Source organism: Mirounga leonina, unplaced genomic scaffold, assembly GCF_011800145.1.
Source record: "Mirounga leonina isolate KUSES-001 unplaced genomic scaffold, KU_Mleo_1.0 Mir_174, whole genome shotgun sequence".
Taxonomy (NCBI): domain Eukaryota; kingdom Metazoa; phylum Chordata; class Mammalia; order Carnivora; family Phocidae; genus Mirounga; species Mirounga leonina.
In genome coordinates this window covers 6273774-6295919 of record NW_023270451.1, presented here as the reverse complement: position 1 = coordinate 6295919, position 22146 = coordinate 6273774, and the positions used below count along the sequence as shown (strand labels likewise).

General features: G+C 43.8%; 1 protein-coding gene across 5 annotated transcripts in view; it reads left to right on the top strand.

The window, feature by feature from the left end:
• The window catches only part of GSAP (gamma-secretase activating protein), an 86058-nt gene extending 64692 nt beyond the window's left edge, over positions 1-21366 (top strand). The window contains exons 20-31 of one of the 5 annotated variants that reach the window (XM_035020425.1): positions 729-857; positions 1702-1760; positions 2638-2669; positions 5064-5125; positions 8528-8623; positions 11092-11162; positions 11599-11690; positions 17276-17395; positions 18245-18306; positions 19863-19964; positions 20128-20227; positions 20615-21366. In XM_035020425.1, the coding sequence (XP_034876316.1) occupies positions 729-857; positions 1702-1760; positions 2638-2669; positions 5064-5125; positions 8528-8623; positions 11092-11162; positions 11599-11690; positions 17276-17395; positions 18245-18306; positions 19863-19964; positions 20128-20227; positions 20615-20706 (1017 nt within the window). In that variant the 3' untranslated portion in view covers positions 20707-21366. Of the gene's footprint in view, positions 1-728; positions 858-1701; positions 1761-2637; positions 2670-5063; positions 5126-8527; positions 8624-11091; positions 11163-11595; positions 11691-12472; positions 12510-17275; positions 17396-18244; positions 18307-19862; positions 19965-20127; positions 20228-20614 lie in introns of those variants that run through there. The other 4 variants (XM_035020424.1, XM_035020426.1, XR_004681979.1 and 1 more) reach the window with 4 other exon arrangements.
• Positions 21367-22146: the final 780 nt, after the last annotated feature.

Here is a 22146-nt window from a genome sequence, read left to right as displayed (position 1 = left end):
TCTCTCTCTTAAATAAATCTTAAAAAATTAAAAAACGTTTTGTATCAACACATCCTTCAGTATTAAAGACTGTGTTAGTATTGCATTGTATTTAAAAACGAATATAATGGATACAATATTGCTTCAATTATAGCAGTATGTCAGAGGCCTAGATAGGATGCCAAAAATTGTTTTGGAGTTTTGGAGTATTTGACGACTGAATGTAAAACTAGTTCACTCCACCTTTCTGATTCCTAGGTTTTGAAAGACATCTTTTGGAAGCAGATAAGCTTAGCAGGAAAGTAAGCCTCTTCCATGTGCTATACGTCTTATGCACATTCTCTGACTGGATATAGCATTGTTGACACAACCTAAGTCAGAAAAATGGGTCTCTGGAGAGGAAATGATCTGATGTGTTGAATACAACACTGGGTTTAATACAGGCTTCCCAACTTAGCCTTAACCCGGGTGACTCACACTGGTTTGGAGAAGGGGGCAGTGGCTCTCTGTAAAAGGGGCAGAAAAGGAAATGGGGACAGCAAGACTCTTTAAGTCTTACTATTTTAGAACCCCTGCAGGTGGAGAATGCCATCTTTCGTGGGAAGAATTCACTCAGAAATGCTGCCCTCTAAGAGCTGAAGAAGTAAGGCGAGCCCGGCTTTGCCGCAAAGGCTCGGGTGGTCCTGGCTGGTTGGTCGGGGCCACGGGCCCTGCTTCTCAAGCTCACCAATGCTTTTTGTCTTCTGCAGGTGCACAGCTTTAAGGGCTACTGGGAAAAACTGAACTCCAACCTGGAATACATTAAGTACTCCAAGCCACCCTTGCTGTATAACAACAGCATGGTCCAGAGAGAATGGCACAGCCTGATCTCAGAAGAGGTTTGTGTGGATTCATAAGAATAAAGCAAGAAGCAAAAGTGTAGTGCATCAGATGAGGTGATGCCCTTAAGTCCTAAGCTGGCCTCAATTTACCGCACTCTCCCTAACCGCCAGGCCCTTTTGCATTGTTGCAAGAAGACCACAGTGCATCTCTGATCTGTCTCCTCTTGAGGAGGAAAATCAAGTGCACAGAGGTTAAGGGACACACGCAGCACGTTCGTAGTAGAAGTGAGATTAACATCCCGGTCTTACCTGTGTTCTTGCATTACTTGTATAGTTAAAAATTCACTTGTATAGTGAAAAACCTAAGTGTTCCCAAATTAGTGGTTACTAGGGGTCATGGATAGTTGAAAGGAGAGTGGCTGGGACTGCAACACAAGGGAGCACAAGGGAGATCTTTGGGGGGATGGAACAGTTCTGTATGTTGATCGTGGTACATGAATGTACATCCATGATGAAATGACGTAGGGCTATACCCTCATTCTAGCAATATCCATCTCCTGATTTTGATATTGTACTACAGTCCTTTATATAAGATAAAAACATGGTGTGGGAGGCTGGGTGAAGTGTACATGAGATCTCTCTGTAGCATCGTGTATAGTTCTAGTGTTATTGTACATAACACAACACTGTCTAGTTAATTTGCAACTTCCTCTACATCTATAATAATTTCAGCCTAAAATGCTTTTTTAACTAATTTTTAAGAACGTAGGTGTTTTGAGTACTTGGAAAGTATATTTCTTTTTTCTGAAACTCTTTACTATATTGCATTATGTCCTTGGTGTGAAAAATGGCACCCACAAAACCTGTACCTTCCACACCTCTGACATGTTCTCCCTTCTAGAAAACAGGAAGAAGAAGGTCCATGGTGTATGTGAGGAATATTCTTGATAATGCAATGAAGTAAGTAAAATTAGGGATTAGTGTACCTATTAGATGGCTATTTTTTGCAAGTACTTTTTGGGATACCTTTCATGGAAGTAGCTTCCTTTTGTTGAGTATCCTCAACAAAATGATGCCGTCAGCTTAATGAATGCAGCCACCTCGGCCCTATTCTTGAGTTTGGTGCTAGAGCTTCTAGTGGGAAAATGTATGTGTTAAACCTTACAGACTGGCATCCTGAGGATGGATGAATTATAAGCGATAAGTGGTAAAGAAAGCCGTTACTAAGTGAGCACTTAAGGGGGGTAGAGAGTAGTTTCATTTAAAAAGTGTTAGGGGATGCCTGGGTGGCTCAGTCAGTTAAGCGACTGCCTTCGGCTCGGGTCATGATCCTGGAGTCCCCGGATCGAGTCCCGCATCAGGCTCCCTGCTCAGCGGGGAGTCTTCTTCTCCCTCTGACCCTCCCTCCTCTCATGCTCTATCTCATTCTCTCTCAAATAAATAAATAAAAATATTTAAAAAAAATAAAAAGTGTTAGTGGGCTGATGAGCTGGCTCTTATTTTGAAGGCCCATTTTCTGGACGGAGGAGTCATCTCGGAGTGTTACAAATATAGGCCCATTCCAACCCTGTTCTATTTTCTGTTTCCATTATTTCCAATAACTGGGTGCTGTGATTGTTCTAAATTATTGTCATTGTTTGCGCTAAAGGGTTTTGAGATTTTATAATTGCCTAATGTGGCTTTTGCCAAGTTGATTAAAGTGTTTGAGGTTTTCAGCCACCTGAGAACAGTTTCTGCAGTGGTTTTACGGAGGATATCTTTGTATGGTATTGTGGCTTTTTTTTTTTTTTTTTTTTCCATCTTCCTATGTGAATAACGTTGGCTAATTTCTTTGTAGGGTGATTTCTAACCTAGAAGCAAGGAATTTGGGTAAGAAAAGACCTGTAACAAAGCCTTCTGGATTTCAGTCAGTGTTTGGTTTGTAACACGGTGTTTCCTACCCCTGCGGGTTGGCAAGAAAATCACGCTCGGTGGTCCAGTGAAGGGAGCACCCTTTAATATCTTCCTGTTAGAGTGACCACCCAGCCCCTTCCATGTCTGTCTTGGCACCGGGACCTTTAGGGACAGCTGCTGAATGTGCTTTTGCTGGAAGAGTCCCTGAGTGTTGGCCGTCTGGTTTTCATTATTCTTCTTCAGAGCCTTGATCTACTTACCGTGCCCCGTGGCTGTACCCACAGGAGGCACCTCAGCAGTTCCCTTGGCTTAGGCCTGCTTTCTTTCCAGCTGTCTGATCACACAGGGGTCTTTGATTTTGGTTAACATTTGGGCACTCCCTGGGCTAGGTCATAGGAGTACAAAGATAGGAGTCTCTGGGTAAGCGGTGTGGTTATGGGGGAAGAGCATGGGCTCGGAGCCAGACAGAACTTGGCTTCAGTTCCAGTCCAGCCACATGTTAACAGTGAGCTCTTGGGCAAGCCATGTGTTCACTTCGTGCATTAACCTTTTCAGGGCAAGGTGAGGAGGAAAGTGAGAGTGAGTGGGGAAGTGTGTATAGGGCCTAGTACAGCGCTTCGTGCACGAGATACCTCAGATGGCTGCTTTGTCATTAACGTGTGAGGAAGGAATGCTAACATGCTGTTTCTAAACCAGGTGGCGGGTGTTCTAGAACCACAGTGTGTGTGTGGGGGGAATTGGGTCAGGAGTGGGGATGGTTGGGGAAGAGAGGGAGCTTAGAAAAGGCCTGCCAGAGGGAGTGACATCCGAGGTAAGTCTTGATAAACACCCTACCGGCTAAAACTGGGGGCAGAGAAGGCTAAACGAATCCAGGTACAAGCTTTTTGTGGTTTTGTCACTGGAACCCTTTCAGGCCTCATAAAGACCAGCCTCCATTTAAAAAGCTGTTATTTTTATATCCCACGTTTGTTTTATAGGCTTGGATGTTTAGGTGTATGCTGGGTGACCCTAACGGAAATGATTTTATACAGTGCGTTGTGGGACATCCTGCAGCTGTGCACACAGATCATGTGAACCAGGACAGTGAAGTTGTGATCCAGCCCAGGGAGACAGAGCTTGTGCTCACCGAGCAACCCGGAGGGAACGAGCCTCTGACTGTGTGACCAGGCCATCCATGCCCGGAGCCGGGGGCTCTCCCACTGGCGGCGGGCAGGAGTCCTGCCCAGCAGCCGGGGTGTGAATGTGCCTGGCTCAGGCTCGCCCTTCTTGCCCAGCTAGACATTGTGCAATACGGGAAATGTTGCCGGTTGTCAAGGTTTTTGTTGTGTCCATCACTCCTCTGCCCCTGTTGGAGCTCCTACTCCTGTACTTCCGGCCTGTTTGCATCCTGTGGCCAGTCCTTCTCTCCGCGTGCACTTTGGGAACTTGTCCCTTCCCCTCACATGCTTGGCTTGCACTAGCACCCTAGGAAGAATGTCATCACTAACAGAAACAGAACACTCTGGATGAAATTCAGGGCTGTTGGCGTCCGGTTTTGAATTGCTTCATCTTAATCAAAAAGCTCGTGTGGGACCCAGGTAGGATTTATCCCGAGGACGCAAGAGGTACCTGTGCTGTCCCTCACAGTGTCATCAGCCCGCTGACCGGGGCAGCTCTGCTCTCTTGCCAGGTGCGGGCCTCAGCTGCTCTAGGAGAGGACGAGCAGGGCACGCACGTGCGGTTAGAGCAGTGTTAGGGCCCATCTTGCAACAAGACTGTGTGTGTCTGCCCCTCCAGTCTGCTGGTACAGTGCAAATCATGGCGGAGAAAGTGCCATCCAATTTAACCTTACACGTCACTTTTTCCATCTTGGTGAACTGGTTACCTTTTTAGTCGGATACCTGTGTCAGTCAGGATTATTTGCTACAGTAATTGACAGGTCCCCTCAGTTCAGTGACTCCCAAAGTCACTAAACTATAGGGGGTCACAAGGAAGGCAGTCATGCGATCCTTCCACCAGGTCCCTGTCGCAGAGTTTATGGCCCCCTTGGGGTTAAGAGAGGTGTCTCTAACTCTAGTGAAGCAGAGGTTCTTAGACGGTGGTGAGTTTTCATGTTGAAGAGAATTCAAAGCCAGAGCCTACTGGTGTTGGGAAATGTGTGCCTTGTTTTCTTTCTGTCCTGGTCTGTTAGAGTAGAGCTCTGTGTGTATCACCTGGGTGATAAGTTCGGCTTGCAGGAATAGGTCACACATTTAATGAAAAATTTCATCCTATCAGCAAAATGGTCTATTTTCTCAATAACTCAGAGAAGGGAAACCCAGGCTGATTTCTCTTCTTCTAGCCCATTTCCCAAAAACCACCCTTCTTGACTATTGTTTTGTTTAATTTCAGAGCCAAGATTAACACCCCTCTTCCAGGAGGAAGACCGCCCCCAGAGGCTGCTGATGGGACTGGTAAGTGGCCTGGGGGCCATTTGGGTGCTAAGAAACGATAGGATCCAAGAAAAGGGTAAAGGGCTAGATTGTGCTGCTCATGCTGACCTTATTTTTCACTCATTCTTTTAACACGTAGCTGTTACCAGCCACTGTAGGCCCCGTGTGCTCAATAGTAAGCACCACAGATAGAGTTCTGCACTTTTAGAATTTAGTAGGGGAGACATATATAAATCAGTCTCTGCCCAAAACCTATAATTACAAAACATCATAAGGAAATGTACAGCATTGAGTATTTAAAACAAGGAAAGAACAATGTCTCTGTGGCATTTGTATTTGGGGTTTAAAATACAATAGAATAAAGTATCATTTCTCAAGAAGTCCTACTATTAGGAAGACCAAAGAAAGAGAAATCAAAATAAATGAATGGAAGAGCAGAACTGATAAATAAATCCAAAATCTATTTAAAAAAAAAACTGATTGAAGAGACATCTGGAAAGTCTAGTAAAATATCTTTAATCCTGTGCAGGCTTAGGAATGGGATAATCTATTACCTTAAATATGGAAAGTTTTAAAATGTGAGAAAAACATGTGTAAATGCATATTCACGCATTTAAAAATTCCAGTTAAAATTCCCTTGAGAGATAGAAATACCAAACTTGAGCCAAGAAGAAATAAAAATCCTTGAAAATATAATAACCATAAAATAATTTGAAAACTTGTCAAAGATTATCTTCAGGGGTGCCTGGGTGGCTCAGTTAAGTGTCCAACTCTTGATTTCGGCTCAGGGCATGTTCTCAGTGTCCTGAGGTTAAGCCCTGTGTCGAGCTCCACACTGGGTATGGAGCCTGCTTAAGATTCTCTCTCTCCCTCTCCCCCACTCCTGCCCCATGCATGCACTCTCTCTGTCAAAAAACAAAAAATAAGTTAAGGATTCTTGCTATTTTCACTAAAATTTTACATTCTGGAAATTCTACACAGTGCAATAAGAAACAAAAGTAAAAGAACATGGTATGGGGCGCCTGGGTGGCTCAGTCGTTAAGTGTCTGCCTTCGGCTCAGGTCATGATCCCAGGGTCCTGGGATCAAGCCCCACATCGGGCTCCCTGCTTGGCGGGAAGCCTGCTTCTCCCTCTCCCACTCCCCCTGCTTGTGTTCCCTCTCTCGCTGTCTCTGTTTGTCAAATAAATAAAAAAAAAATCTAAAAAAAAAAAAAAAGAAGATGGTATGATTGTCCAATGCAACAAACAAACAAAATAATCACCAGGGGAAATGGAAAGTATTAAGGAACAAGTTAATAAGCTGGTGATTCTAAATTTACTTTCTTTTTTATTAGGATTAACCAGATAGAAAAGTTAATGAAAAACATTATTCCATTTCCAAATCCTTAGCATTTAGGTTTAATAAAATTATAACCAAAAAGCCTACAAAGTTTCTCTGACAGTTGACCAGGTGACTCATTTGACAAAAAGGAGTGGAGCTGACATTACTAGATAGCTAAGTATGTTATTGATCTACAATAATTGAAACAATATGGTGCTTGTACAAAATAAACAGGAGACTGACAGGAGACTCTAGTTTAAATTTGAATCTTTAGGGTATGATAAAATTAGGCATTTAAAAAAAATCACTGGAAAGAAGTAATTTTTAATCGATCAATGGCTGCCTATTTGCAAAAGACAGTTGGAGTCCTCCCATCCCAAATACCACTGCCTTATACCATAAACCAATAGAAATATTGGATAGATTAAGGAATGTAATATAAAAAATTATGTGTGTGTTTGCTTGCCTATGAAATTGTCAAAAATTTAAAAATCGCACTAGCAAAGTTCAGCATACGGGGAATCGGGCAGCCTCATGCAATGCAATTGAAAACTAGGGGGTGCCTGGGTGGCTCAGTCGTTAAGCATCTGCCTTCGACTCAGGTCATGATCTCAGGGTCCTGGGATCGAGCCCCACATCGGGCTCCCTGCTCGGCGGGAAGCCTGCTTCTCCCTCTCCCACTCCCCCTGCTTGTGTTCCCTCTCTCACTGTGTCTCTCTCTGTCAAATAAATAAATAATATCTTAAAAAAAAAAAAAAGACTAGTATAACCACGTGGGAGGCATTTCGGCAGTGTCTCTGTAACTTAAGTACGTGACGCACCAAGTTCCATTTCTAGGAATTTAGCTTGAGAAAATAACTGGGGGTATGGCAAACAAATCATGTATAAGGGTTTTTTTTAGTTCTATTCACAGTCGTAGAAGAAGTATCCCATATGTGTAAGAAGAGAATAAATAATTCAATTCTAGTACTTTCTCCTAAAATTGAATACTGTGCAGCCATTACAACCAGTGTGGTAAAGAGTATTTAATGACGTAAACTATTACATGAAAAAAAAAAAAAGCAAATTAGAAAACATTGGAATGAGTGTGCACACTGGAGAAAAGGAAAATAAAAAATCCAAAATGTTAACACAGATGATAGGATTATGGGTGATTTAAATTTTCATCTTTATGGTTGTCATAGAAAAATTGAAAAGCATGAAAAAGCATGCAATAATCTTTTTTAAAAATTTAAAAAATTTAAGCCTAATTAACACGTGGCCCAGAATGCCATGGGCTAAGTTTTGCTCAGGGTGTCATATATGTAAATCTGCTGACATAATATGTGCACATATGATGTCAATTGTACAATTCCCATGGTGTTTATTGGTGCAAAGATCTCTAGCGAGGAGGGCCTCCAACTGAGGAGGACATTTAGGCAAAAGAGGGAAAAAAAGGAGAAGGAGACAAAAGAGCAAAAGGCAGGGAGGGCTGGGATGCTACACGGGTTGGTGAGTTCCAAGAAAGATGAGAACAGAGTAGATATACAAGTGTGTTTAGAGGCGATAGAATCAATAATTTCATTACTTTGCATGTTAGGGCGCTGTGTTGAATGTCTAGAGCCACTGCAGAGGGAGGTACCTGATGCATTTCGTTTTTACTGCTGCCTCTGTCCTTCCAAATGCCCCAAAGCATGCCTCTCCCCACGACACCCCGCCCCCCTCAACCCTCCACCCCCACCCCGCATCAACATAGTCACTCCATGATTACAGTTGTTCCTGTTAGTTCTCCAGGTCTGGGAGCAATAGACTTCAACCTTTGACTTCTAAGTTAGTGGCTTCCCTCAGCTTCTTTGGAGAATTCTCATCAGGGCTGGGAATCTGACTCTTGGCTGCTCACTGGGCTCTGGGTGAATCATCAACAGTTCCTCGTGAGGAACGTTGGTGTCCCTGATTTATGCCCATTAAAGTAACACTATGGGTTGTACATTTCCGCCAATGGGATCTTCAGGTCCAGTATTTTTCGTGTTGGTAAAGAGTGTTAATAAATGGATCTAGTTTCAACCTGTAGCAGGTGTGAGTGTGTAGGTTGTGACTTATCTAATCCGTGTCCTCTTTTCAGATGGTGTCTGAGCTAAAAGACCATCTTTTGAGACACCTACAGGGTGTAGAAAAGAAGAAAATTGAACAGATGGTTCTGGACTATATTTCAAAACTGGTTGGTTTTGCTTTTTTATTCTCTATCCTGCCACCCCCTAGTCCTCCGGTATGTAACTCCCAGTTGGCGGTTCAGTATATTTTTCAGATTAGACTTTTGCAGATTTTCTGTCCTTAAACCGGTGTATTTGGTGCTATAGATTGAAAAAAGGGAAAAAGGAACAGAAAAAACCAAGGAGGACTTGGTTATGAAAGTGGTTTATATTACTCCCTTCAAATAGTGATTTATATGTTCATGGAAGCATAGAACAGTGATGAACTTAGTATGGTTGCCAAATGTTCACATGTCATCTTGGCATCTTCTAGCATCTTATTAAACCATAGGTAATGATTTCTGTACATGGAGGTTTACGAAGACATGAGAGAACTTGAACTTAAATTCTTAATGAATGCCAACAGCCCAGTTAGGCCAGATTCTAGCTCAGTTGTACAAATACTACCACATTAGAGTCTGCTGTGGGATTGGTAGCCCATCTACCTGGTAGCCACCCATTGAAATTGTGTGATTCCAATTAATAACACCAGTCCATGTGTAAATGGAAGTGATATGGCTACACCAAATTTTGAGGCAGTCTTGAGTCTCTCAGAAAGCATATGGAGTTGAGGCCTGACCCTACTTAGAACCTAGAAGTAATATGCTAGACAAATTCTTAAAGTATTTAAATTCACAGAAAGAGAAAGAACACTCCATTTCTCCAAGTTTGGGTAAGACCAGTATGCAAATGATCAGTTGTGTGAACATATATTTTTGCATTGAACTCTGGAAGATTAAATGTATTTGATATGGCCCTGATTGAATTTCATGTTTAATTTTAAAATTTTCTGCCTTTATTGTAGTTATTAGTGTCTGTTGTTTTTTTTTTTTAAGATTTTATTTACTTATTTGACAGAGAGAGACACAGTGAGAGCAGGATCACAAACAGGGGGAGTAGGAGAGGGAGAAGCAGGCTTCCCGTGGAGCAGGGAGCCCGATGCGGGGCTCGATCCCAGGACCCTGGGATCATGACCTGAGCCGAAGGCAGACGCTTAACGACTGAGCCACCCGGGTGCCCTAGTGTCTGTTTTTAAATAATATCTTTGGGGGTGCCTGGATGGCTCAGTTGTTAAGCGTCTGCCTTCGGCTCAGGTCATGATCCCAGGGTCCTGGGATCGAGCCCCGCATCGGGCTCCCTGCTCCACGGGAAGCCTGCTTCTCCCTCTCCTACTCCCCCTGTTTGTGATCCTGCTCTCACTGTGTCTCTCTCTGTCAAATAAGTAAATAAAATCTTTAAAAAAAAATAGTATCTTTGAATTTCACAAGTTTTAATAAATTAGGAGAGGTTGGCATTCTCATATATTGATATTTACAAGCAAGGCATTGAACCTTTTCTTTTTTTTTGGCATTGAATCTTTCTTAAATAATAATTCTTTCTGGTAGAACTATATCAGGGAGCTCACTTTATGAATGTGGCTTTGATCTTCCCCATGATGGTATTAACTTGCTTTCTTTGTCCTTTAATAACACAACTATTTAACATGTCCATCTATCATCTTTCTTTCTGTTGACTTTAAATTTCACCTTCCAAAGTATTAAGGGTTTTTGTTCAAGCATCATTCTTCCTGATAACACTAGGCTGTGTTAACAACTGCTGGAACCGATAGGACCAGAAGTGGGAGGGATGTAGCCTTAGCAAACTCAGTACCCCTAACTTTCTGACTCGGCAGTCACCGACTGTAGCCAGACCTTCCTGCTCCTGCAAACAGCCCTGTCTCCCAGTCCCCTCAGGAGGGCGGCCGATGGGGCTTTCTAAAACAAATGGAGGAAGTTGCTGCAGAACCAGACCATATCACTTACGAGTCATCTTACCTGACTTCAGCCAAAGAGACACTGAGAATCTGTGTCATTGAGAATGAACTGTTTTTATCTGTGCCCATATGGAGATCCGTTCCGATTGGCGCCCTGTCCTTCGCCTCTAGGTGCAGGGCGTGGGATTCATGGCGGATCACAACCCCATGGAGACTGCTCTGTTGCTGACAAACTAGTCAGATGTCTGACCTGGACTTGAAGCCGGTCATACTCCACAGTCGATGCTCAGGACCTCTATCTTGTTCTGTGTCTCTCTTCTTCTCACTGTCAGCTGTTGGCCTTTGTCATGTAACAGGCCTAGAGCAAATCCAGTTGTACTTGACCTTCACTGATGGCAGAGGGCCTGTGATTGAGGGCCTGTTAACGGGGCTGGGGAAGCTCAGCGGGGGCACTGCCTGTGTAGACAGAAGGGGCTCTGTTAGACTCTGGTGCACATTTTCAGTCTTTTCCATTTTGGATTCCAGTGCGTCAGCATTGCCTGCAGAAAGGCTGGTTCTGTGTCCGGGCCCAGGCTAAATACCAGCTGCCCTGAACAGGCCTGTCAGGCCCGCAGAGGGCTCGCTGTAGGGGCCCCCAAGGGAGAGGGCATGGGCAAAGGGTAACAGACTGTCTTTATCCTCCAGCTGGATCTCATTTGCCAAATCCTGGAAACCAGCTGGAGGAAACATCATCTTCACTCCTCGGTTCTCCACTTGTACGCAAGTATTTCTCCCTCTCCCTTATTGAGGTGTATAAAGAGCTAAAACAACTCTAATTGCTGCCTGTTGGAACTTAACAACTGAAAGCAGTTGTCACCAGCCCTGACAGTCTTAGTTCTGTATGCAGCATTTAAAGGAACAGCCCTGTGGCTTCACCATACTCTTTCCCTGGCATGTGGTTGATGAGGACGGAGGGGCATGTGAGCTCAGGACGGCCAGGAAGGGGAATCTGAGTTAATGCAATCGATCATTTATGTGCCCACTGTCTGGTTAGATCCTAGGCCTTAGGCTGATGGTCTCCATCATACTTGAGGCTTCACAGTGAGCATGGATTCCATCTCCGTGTGCTACTCAGAGCCACTGCTCAGAGACAGACGGAGTTTTAGGGATGAACCCCTCGGCTGACAGCGGCTCTGTCGTTTTACCCAGCAGCAAGCGGGCCAGTGCTGCTGAATTTACAGTCTTTCACATCATGACCAGGATTCTGGAAGCTACTACGAGTTTGTTTTTACCTCTGCCTCCTGGTAAGTCTTGGCTCTTTTGTCCTTTGTTGTAATACATTTGTTCTTTCTTCTTCACGTGGTCCCCAGGCCTTACACATTTAAGGATGAGACGACCTGTGTTGAGAACTTGTGTGTCTGGGGTCATTGTGAGAGATGGGCCTGACATTGGTCTCTGCAGACCAGATGTCCCCCGATTATTAAATTCTGCTGTGGCTCGTCACTGACTTTAGGGAGCCGAGGCTGGTCCCCATGCGGCTCGCTAGGATACTTGGAACCAGTGGAGCTGATGCAGGGAGATCTTTCTCTGATGTCTGCAGGCTTAGTTTATCTGATTGAGAAAGTTAACACTCAGGAGGAAGTGGGTCTGGCTGGGTGTCAGAAAATAGCTGATTTTTACGTGCTTGGAAGCTAAAAATCGCCCTTAGGATTTTGAAACAGGACCAAGTCAGGCCTCAAAACACCCTGGGCACATGTGTATGCAATCATTCATTTAATTGGTCATTTGTTCACTCAATAAACAACCATTTGTTGATTTTTTTTTTATTACATTCCATGTGCTGTGCTAGAAATTAGAGCAGTTACAAAAATTAACAGAAGTCTAGTTGGGAACATATATTAATTATAAGAAGCAAATAAGCTCCTGTCTGCCTTGTATTCATTACATATGTGTTCTGATGAGTGTTAAGCTTTATGATAACTGTCACTACATAATGTTTATTAGCCAGTTTAATTTAATTTATTTATATATATACATCTATCCCATCATCTATCAGTAATTCATTCCTTTACTCTTTCATTTTAAGCCAATATGTAGATGGTGCCCGTTTTGTGCCAGTTGCTGTAAGTACTTTACATAAGTAAGCACATTCAATTTTCCTAACAGTCCTAAATGGTAGGAGCTTAACATGAACCACATTAAATTGTCAATATCCAACCAGTTTTTGACTTAAAAAAAAAAAAAGGCACTTTCATATGGTTCCACTTTAATATTATTCCCATTTTATTGATGGTGAAACTGAGGCACAGAAAGTTTATGTAACTTGCCTGAAAGTCACACAGTGATTAAGCAACAGAGCCAGTATTCAAATCCAGGAAGTCTGGTTCCAAAATCTGTTCTTTTAATGACTATTCTGTGCTGCCTCTTGAAATTTATATTCCATTTGAATTAGTTGATGCCAAACATTGACTGTTTATGGGCCCAGAAATCCCCATTGCATGTCCTGGCTTGTCTGCATTTGTGATACATCTGACTCAGTTTGGAGTCCTTCATGCCTTCTCTGTCCATACACCTGACCTTATAAGACATGCGGGTAGTGTTGGGCACAAGGAGTTTCTTATGATTTATAGGAATCTGACAGTGACCATTCGTGAGGAGACTAGAGGACTTTAAATTATCCCAATAGAATAGGAATTTCCAGGTGCCCTCTAGAAAGAGTGAAGGGATTTCATGAAAACTATATATGACTTTCTGGCTTCAACTCTTTATCATTTGTCATCAACACAAAAGACTTGGTAGAGGATTGGGTTGATACTTTCAGGTTCGTTCACCATGTATGTTCAAGCCCCATTTGTAAGTAAATGAAAGTGACTTACTAGGGACAATTTTTACCCAGGAGACCATAAAACTTTACTTTCTAGGAAGCATCACACTCCTTCCCAGGGATATGTAAGGAGGGAAAACATGGAGAATGTTATCCATAGCGATTGAGAATTATTATGAGTAGACTTAATGGTTTGTGTCCATGGGTCAAGTGTCTCTGTCCTTTTCTCTCTTTTTTTTTTTTTAAAGATTTTATTTATTTATTTGAGAGACAGAGGATGAGAGACAGAGAGCATGAGAGGGAAGAGGGTCAGAGGGAGAAGCAGACCCCCCGCTGAGCAGGGAGCCCGATGTGGGATTCGATCCCGGGACTCCAGGATCATGACCTGAGCCGAAGGCAGTCGCTTAACGACTGAGCCACCCAGGCGCCCAATGAAACCTTGTTTATTTATTATTTTTTTTATAAAGATTTTATTTATTATTTGACAGAGAGAGAATGAGAGAGAGAGAGAGAGCACATGAGAGGGGAGAGGGTCAGAGGGAGAAGCAGACTCCCTGCCGAGCAGGGAGCCCGATGCGGGACTCGATCCCGGGACTCCAGGATCATGACCTGAGCCGAAGGCAGTCGCTTAACGACTGAGCCACCCAGGCGCCCAATGAAACCTTGTTTATTTATTATTTTTTTTATAAAGATTTTATTTATTATTTGACAGAGAGAGAATGAGAGAGAGAGAGAGAGAGCACATGAGAGGGGGGAGGGTCAGAGGGAGAAGCAGACTCCCTGCCGAGCAGGGAGCCCGATGCGGGACTCGATCCCGGGACTCCAGGGTCATGACCTGAGCCGAAGGCAGTCGCTCAACCGACTGAGCCACCCAGGCGCCCTCTGTCCTTTTCTCTTAAATGTTGGTTTCCCTCATGTGACGTGGAAAGCGACACTGGGTCACGTGGGTGTGCACATGTGTGGGTAAATACAGGGTGTTTTCTCATGTACTTTTGTATGTATGTGTGCTTGCTTTCCAAGCCTGCTGGACTAGTGAGAACTGTTTGATTTCCAAGTGTTGGAAACTTGGAACCCAATTGGTTAAAGAATAAAGGGAATGAGGACCACGAAAGGGAGTCATGGTTTGGAGCTGGAGCAGTTGTGGTTTAAATGGGACCTGTGTTCCCCTCATGGGCTAGTGGAGGCCAGGAACCCTGGAGGATGAGGACTAGAGTTGGCTGGAAAAGCTCTGTTTTGGAACTGATGCCTACTTTTAGCCGATTTGTTCTGTTGCCTGGAGCTGACATGCAGAGGAAGCCAAGAGTGGATTGTTGGATGTGGGGCTGTGCCCTAGGGATAGAGGATGAAGGGCCATCAGGGATCTTTAGGACATGGATGCAGGGCTGCAGGAGAAATTTCGAATCGAGGAAATCTATAGGAACCTTTAATAAACTTTTCTTCAGAACGAATTTCATAACTTTTTTTAATCTTGGGAAGAATGTCCAAATCCATTTGAAAACTCTCATGGAGGGCGGCACCTGGGTGGCTCAGTTGGTTGGGCGACTGCCTTCGGCTCAGGTCATGATCCTGGAGTCCGGGATCGAGTCCCACATCGGGCTCCCTGCTCGGCAGGGAGTCGGCTTCTCCCTCTGACCCTCCCCACTCTCATGCTGTCTCTCGCTCTCTCACGTAAATAAATAAAATCTTAAAAAAAAAACCTCTCATGTTGTTGATTAGTTAGTAAAATCAGAAAATCAGTTTTTTTTGGATTGCCAGCGGAGTCATCTTGTCGTCAGCCCCTTAACATCTGCTTGTGGGCAGAGTCCGCACTTTATCTGACCCTTGATGTGGCCGGGACTTAGGCCTCAGTCCCTCACTGCTCATGATTCATGTGCTCAGGGAGAGAAAACTCCGTGACTGCTCTGAATTCAAGTTCCTGCTCTTTGGGCATCATTTCTTTGTCATGTAAGCGCCTAAGGCTGTGATCCTTTGTTATTCCCTATTCACACCTCATCAGCTTCCAAGTCTGGACCTGTGGCCATGCGCTTCCGGTCCCTTCCTTCCTGCTTCACCGTCCGAGTCCTCATTACCTCTTGCGCAGGTTCACTCAGTGGCCTCCCAACATGTTTGTCTTACATACCTCTTGTAGCAAACTGTCCATACTCCAGTCCATTCTTTGCCTGTTGCCATTTTAATAGTCCAAGAGTAAAACTCAAATCCTTTTTTCTATCTTGCTCAGTGTCCCTCCCCAAAGTCTACTAAATAAGAAATTCCTTGCTGTCATTCAGCATTCAGGCCCTGTTGTGTGCACTCAGAGCACCCTGCACTTTTCCCTTTATAGAACTGGCCATTTTTTTAAAAAAGATTTTATTTATTTTGAGAGAGAGAGGGAGAGAGAGCATGCATGTGTGCACAAGCAGGGGGAGGGGCAGAGGGAGAGAGAGACTCTCAAACAGACTCCCCGGTGAGCCTGGAACCTGAGGCAGGGCTCGATCCCATGAACCTGAGATCATGACCTGAGCTGAAACCAAGAGTCAGATGCTTAACTGACTGAGCCACCCAGGCGCCCCAAACTGGTCACATCTTTAAGAATGTATATTTTTGTGATTATTTGATTGTCTTCCCATCGGACTGGAAGGTGGATGGGAGCAGCTGTGGGGTCTGTTTTCCTCATTATTGTATACCCAGCTCCTTGTCTGGTGTCTGGAAGGGATTTGTTAAATAAATTCCAACTTTACCTCCTACCATTCCTCTCGTACACCTGATTCCAACTCAGTTGGGTCATGTAGTACTTTCTGAACGTGCCCCCTACTTTCTCACCTTTGGGCTTCTGTTCATATTGTCCCATTAACCCAGCTACCAGTTCTTGGGGCAGGATAATGTCATGGGTAAGAGCCTCGACTTAAGTCCCATAGCCTGCTTTCACATTTAGCTCGGCCACTTACTAATGATATGATCCTGGGCAACTTTCTTAGCTCCTGTGAATCTTGGTTTCCCCATGGATAAAATGGGAATCAGGTAGTTCCCACCTCATGGTGTTGAGGATCAAGTTAGCCAATGCATAGATTAAAGGCCTCAGTACGTGTTTGTTAATGGTCGCCGTTGTTCTGTCATATGCTAGGCTCTTCATAGACCTAGCGTTAGTTCTCCAAGCAGCCATGTGGGAAAGCTACTGGTGACTTCATGCTCAGCATGAAGAAATGGAGGCACACAAAGGCTACTTACCTGTAGTTAGTGAGTAACACAGCAGGATTCTAGTACAGGTCTGCTCATGACAAGGTGGTTTTTTCTACTGTCTCCACTCTGTGTATTCTCTGGCCTCATTGCCACCCCCAGGCATTGCATTTACTCTTCAAAGCTCCCCTCATGTGCTGTCTTTTCCAAGAGGGCTTTTCTCATTCTCTCCTGGACTGATATCTTGTTCTCCCATGGATGTTGCTTTTATTGTTTATTATTAACAGTGTGCTTAGAACTCTCGGTTTCTGAGTGTTTGAGTAACGCCCACCACAAGACTTAGGTTTGAGGGAGTTGCTTTCCTCTCTGTTGAATTCCTGTAGATTTGCTATCTGATCATATTATTTAAATTTTTCTTTTTTTTTATAATTTAGTTCAAGTAGACCCCAAAAGCCCTTCTTTAGGGCATACACAGAGGTCGGGCATATAGACTGTCCCCTGCCGGTTCAGAATTTTTCCGTGTTGGCAAAGTGGTCCCTACCTGTCAACCTTTCAGCCTGGGCATCTGGCGTTTGAGGCTCTTCTGTTAACTGTTCTCTTTTGGCATCTCACCGCAGAACTGCAAACCTATTAAACTGTAAAACTGTTTTTCATCGAGCAGGCCCTGCCTCTTTTTGTCTTTTTGCCTGAGAAGGGACACACACGCTTGTTGCGAACTCATATCTACCCAGCACGATACTTAATCATGCTAACACAAAGCAGGAGACTCGGACCGTGTCTTCAAGCAGCGTTTATTAGACTCTCCGTGCCAAGGCGCTGAGCTAAGGGCTTTAGTAACATCATTGAATTCACTCCCTCTAGAAGCCTGGAGATGCTGGCTGACCCTGTTTACCCTCCCAATCTCTTGCCTAGGTTTTCACACTCTGCACACGCTCCTCGGCGTGCACTGTCTCCCTTTGCATAACCTGCTGCATTACATTGATGATGGGGTGTTGCTTCTCACCGAAACGGCTGTCACAAGGCTCATGAAAGGTAAGAGGCTCCGAGTTTGCCACAGTGCCAGCCTGGCCCTGAGCCCCATCAGGACGGGCTTGGTGGTGCGCAACCCGTGCGGTCACACAGGGCCCTCGTGCAGTCAGGGCCGCCCCATGCTCGGTGTAATGCTCCACATTAAATCTTGAAATCCTTAGGACTGAAACAAGGGGATCCTCATTTGCCTCTTGCAATGGGCTCTGCAAAGTATGCCGCGTGTCCTGCCGAGTACAGTTCATTTCCTGCAGCCAGGCTTTGGGCTAATTTGAAGTGCCTCAGACCTTCAAGAGGCCCCAGAGGGCTTCTCGATCCACACACAGCTATTACATTCCTTTTCTGTGCATGAGGGCACTTGAGGATAGGAGACTCTGAAGGCTTGTTTCTCGAGAAAATGTCATGAAATGGCTTATTTTCAGCTGATTAACTCTGTCAACACAGACTTAGACTGGAAATGCAGGAGAAACTGAGAGATGCAGTGCTCATGTGAATCTGAACTTGAAGGTCTCCAGTGTAATCACTTGCTGAAATTATTCGTTGTGGTATTTTATAGATGAGTTTTGTTAATATATGTTAAAGTATTTGCCGTTCCCCAAGGTGCCTTCTGTTTTCACTTCGTAAAATTGTTTTGTGAGTGGCAGCCTGTTTCATGCCATATAGAAACTGCTTCATTAAAAGAAAGCCCTTGTATTCAGAGACAACAAACTAAGACTTTCGAGGTATTGTCAGACTTTAGCTTGAGAATCCAGGGTGGGGAATGTGTGTTATCAGAGTGAACCACTGAAGTATTATTAGCTTGCTCACATATTAAAATGGAGATTTGTTTTATTTGCCAATCTAACTTTTTTGTAGATCTGGACAATTCAGAGAAAAATGAAAAACTAAAATTCAGCATCATTGTGCGGCTTCCCCCGGTAATCCTGAATTATATTTTATTCTCTCCATAAGCCTTGGTATGAACCTCCTTCAGTTTCTTCTTGCAAAGGGAGCATTTACTTGTTTTGGGCTAAAGTCAATTGAATTGTTCCACTTTTCAGTCCTTTCCCAGAAATCCCATCCATCTTCACGCTCGCTGGCCGTTCCCTGCGGCGCCGACAAAAAGCTTGCTCCTCTGGCTTTGTACTGCCTGGCACAGCCTGCCTGAAACACTTAGCCATTTTCCCCTCTTACGAAACTGCACTAATATTTACATCTGTGAGTCTGAGGGGAGGGAGAGGGGAAACAGGTGTTTTTTGGCATTTAAACTGATAAGAAATTTAAATCCAGGTGAGGTCAGAAGGTTCTGGAACTGCATTTCCTCCCACTGCCGTTTCTACTACGGCAGGAAGACATTCCCAGGCTGAAGGACAAACGAGAGACATGAGAGAAAGGGTTTGCCAGGCACTCCTTGTTTTGATGGGGGATATTGGCTCTCAGAGTCAGAAATACTATGAAAATATGAAATTCCACAGCAAGGTCTTCAGAGCCTTGGACTCCGCAGAATTCCTGACCCTGCCAGCCCGGGGCCAGCTCTCTGCTCTGTTTACATACCTCGCACACTTGTATCTCTGACACGATCCTCCCACGAAGGGATGTCCGCTGCCTTCTGGACCTAATCGTTTTCCTTTGTAACACCCTCTCCTCCTCACAGCTTACTGAAGCAAAGGCAAGGATAGAAAACAAAGCATATTTTCCACAGCTAGATCTCTCTGGGGAAAGTCTCTGAACATTTAATTTGTTTTGTTTTGTTTTGTTTTTCTTTGCCTCAAGCTCTTAGGGAATTAAAATTTTCTGGGCAGGACACTGGGGAGAACAACCTTTTGTTTCCTATCGAGACCTCACTTAGAGTTGCAGGTACCCAGTTTTGAAGAGTAGCAGATGAACTCCATTTCAGAAAAAGAATTTGGCAACATCAGTGAATAAACTACTTTCCTCAGGGTTGAATTTAAGGGAGTATTTATTCAAAATTCAGAGGCACACCTCATAGGAAATGGCCTTTCTTCAAGGGTCATTAACCATAAAGGGCCTCTCTTTTAGACTAACCAGCTACTTTGGAATAATCCTTTTTAAATTATAAGTAGGTATAAGGTACATGTACTTAATGCAGTATAAGCTACATTCTCCTCTCTGTATTTTTTCCCATTCTTTTATTGTTATTATTGGCTTAATTTCTTTAGTTTTAGGTTTACAGGAAAATTGAGTGCAAGGTCCAGAGATTTCCCTGTCCACCCCCCTGCCCCGACATGTGCAGAGCCTCCCCTATTACCAACACCCCCACCACCGCGGTCCATGTGTTACAACTGACGAACCTGCATTGATGCATCACAATCACCCAAAGCCCATAGTGAACGTTAGGGTTCACTCTTGGTGTTGTTCATTCTATGCCTTTGGACAAACGTATAATGCAATGGGTCCATCATTAGAGTACTGTACAGAGTAGTTTCACTGCCCTAAAAATCTCGCTCTACCTATTTTTCAATTTGCATAATAGCTTATTGGTCAGAAGATCTGCCGACTTTGGGATCATCCTATGAGTTCTAACATCATTTCCCGGAACCACGTGAAGCGACTGCTGCTAAACTATAAGAAACAGGTGAGTCTGCGAGCAAGCACAGCCCCACTAAATGTTGTTGTTGGATCCTATTTGCCCATTTCATCATCTCCACAGAGGCAGCAGCTGTAGTTCTTAGCCTCCTTTTTTAAGTTTGTGATTGTTTTGGAGAATGAGCTGATACCAGAAGTGGTTTCCCTTTTAGCCCCGGAGTTCTATGATTGACAAGTCGCCAGGCAGCGTGGAGTTCCTGCCCCTGAACTACTTCATTGAAATACTGACAGATAGAGAATCTTCCAGTCAAGGTAACTTCAGGGCTTTCCTGCTTTTCTCTTGACACATCAGTCCCTGTTCACTTCTGTGGACCCCTTTCTTTCTGGAATACTCTTTACTTCTAAGCAGTCCTTACTGCAGCTAGTTTTAATCAGTAACACACTGATTAATCCTAGAGTGAATTACCAAAGGAATAATCACCTTTGAGGTTTTAAGCGGGTTTAAGAGGCTCAAAACCCATATGGTTGATGCGAATGACCTTTCTTGGGGCTGAGGTAGAATAAATTTTAACAACACATTTTCAGAGTAACGTGTTTTACTAAAATATAAAGTAATTACGATGTCAATGAGCTGCAGACACAATGTTATTACAGAAGTTCCATGGCTACGCAGTAACTCTTTTCTCCTTATTTTTCCAGCTCTGTATGCTCTTGAAGGACATGACAATGTGGATGCAAAATTTGTAGAGGAAGCAGCTCTAAAACACACCACAATGCTTTTAGGCTTATGAAAGAGAAAATGCAGTTGTATCCGCTCCCAGTATTTTAATCTTGTGCATTAGCTTGACTTCCATCAAGAGTCCTTTACAATTCTTTAAAATTGGTAACCAAAATCAGAATACATTGTTAAGCCATCTGAATTCCAGTTTGGTACTTGTTCAGACAGAACTAAATTGCTGTACCTCATCCCGGCTTTGAAAAGCAGACAAGCAGTCAAGTGGGGAGGAGTGACAGAACAGTCTGAGAGGCATGCTGTGTCCTCAGTGACGACTTAGCGGCTTACCTTCCTAATGACTTCACAGGCCAAAAGCGAGTCTGTATTGCACTCTGAAATAAAATTACGCTTTAAAAAAAATGTAGGGGACGGTGCTAAGAAAAAAACTAGATGTGTTGTTGAAGATAACATATGACAAGCATAAAAATTCGTTACAGAAGAACTCTATTTGGAAAGAGGATACTTTTCAAAGAACTGAATTTGGACCGGGTCAAATCTGCTATTTCCAGCAGAGAATAATTTGTCATATACAGCAGGGTGTACATAATGGTATTGAGAGTAGGATTTGTCTTTGTGATGGTTCAGATGGAACTGTACTTTAATATGTTCAAGTTTTTTGTATTTATAAAAGTTTGATCTAGTAATATCTTTTCATTAAAAAAAGAAGAAGAAGAAACACTGAAGGTTTTGGCCTGAGTCTTTCGTTTTTTGAACATAGCCTTTCTATTCCAGCCAGGAATCATGAGTCCATGAGCATATTCCCTCTCTGAGGGCCCCCATGGCACCTAACTAGTTCTCCCACTTTTCTTTTTTCTTCTCTCTCTCTTTTATGGTGACTTCATTCTGACCCATAACGGTAGTCGCTTGCCTGGGGTCAGCCGATGCCCTTTGCTTTTCTCTCTTCACAATTTCTCCAAGTGAACTTGTGGAATTGTCATGCTTATAAATATCACTAGCTAGTACAATAATTCAACTTCTTTTCTAAAATCATACTTGTGTTCCCAAAACTGCCCTCTCCTACAGAAGTTCCCTTTTTGGTCAAATATGTAGTTGTCACAGAGGCTCAAAATCTCAAGATCATTATTTTTCACTCCCTACCCTTTCATACTTGCGTCGTTTCGGTGTCTTTGTGGAGTCCGAGTCATCTGACTTCCACTGAGACTGGTTCTGTCACCCCTCTGCTCATAGCCCTTCGTTACAGGATAAGACCCAAACTCCTTGACATTGAGCGCTTCCTAAATCCCGGCCTTAAACACAGTTCCCCGACATGAACATGCTGTTCCAGACAGGGCAGCTCGCTGGGCCTTGAACAGCTTTTGTCTTCTTACTTGCGAGCCTGGCTTAGGCTATTTCCCCCATCTGGAAGCCCCTCCCCACTTATTAAAATCTTACTTGTGTTTAAGGGCCGGATCAACTAGTCCATCTGACTGTGACCCCCAGCCACGCCAGTGCATAG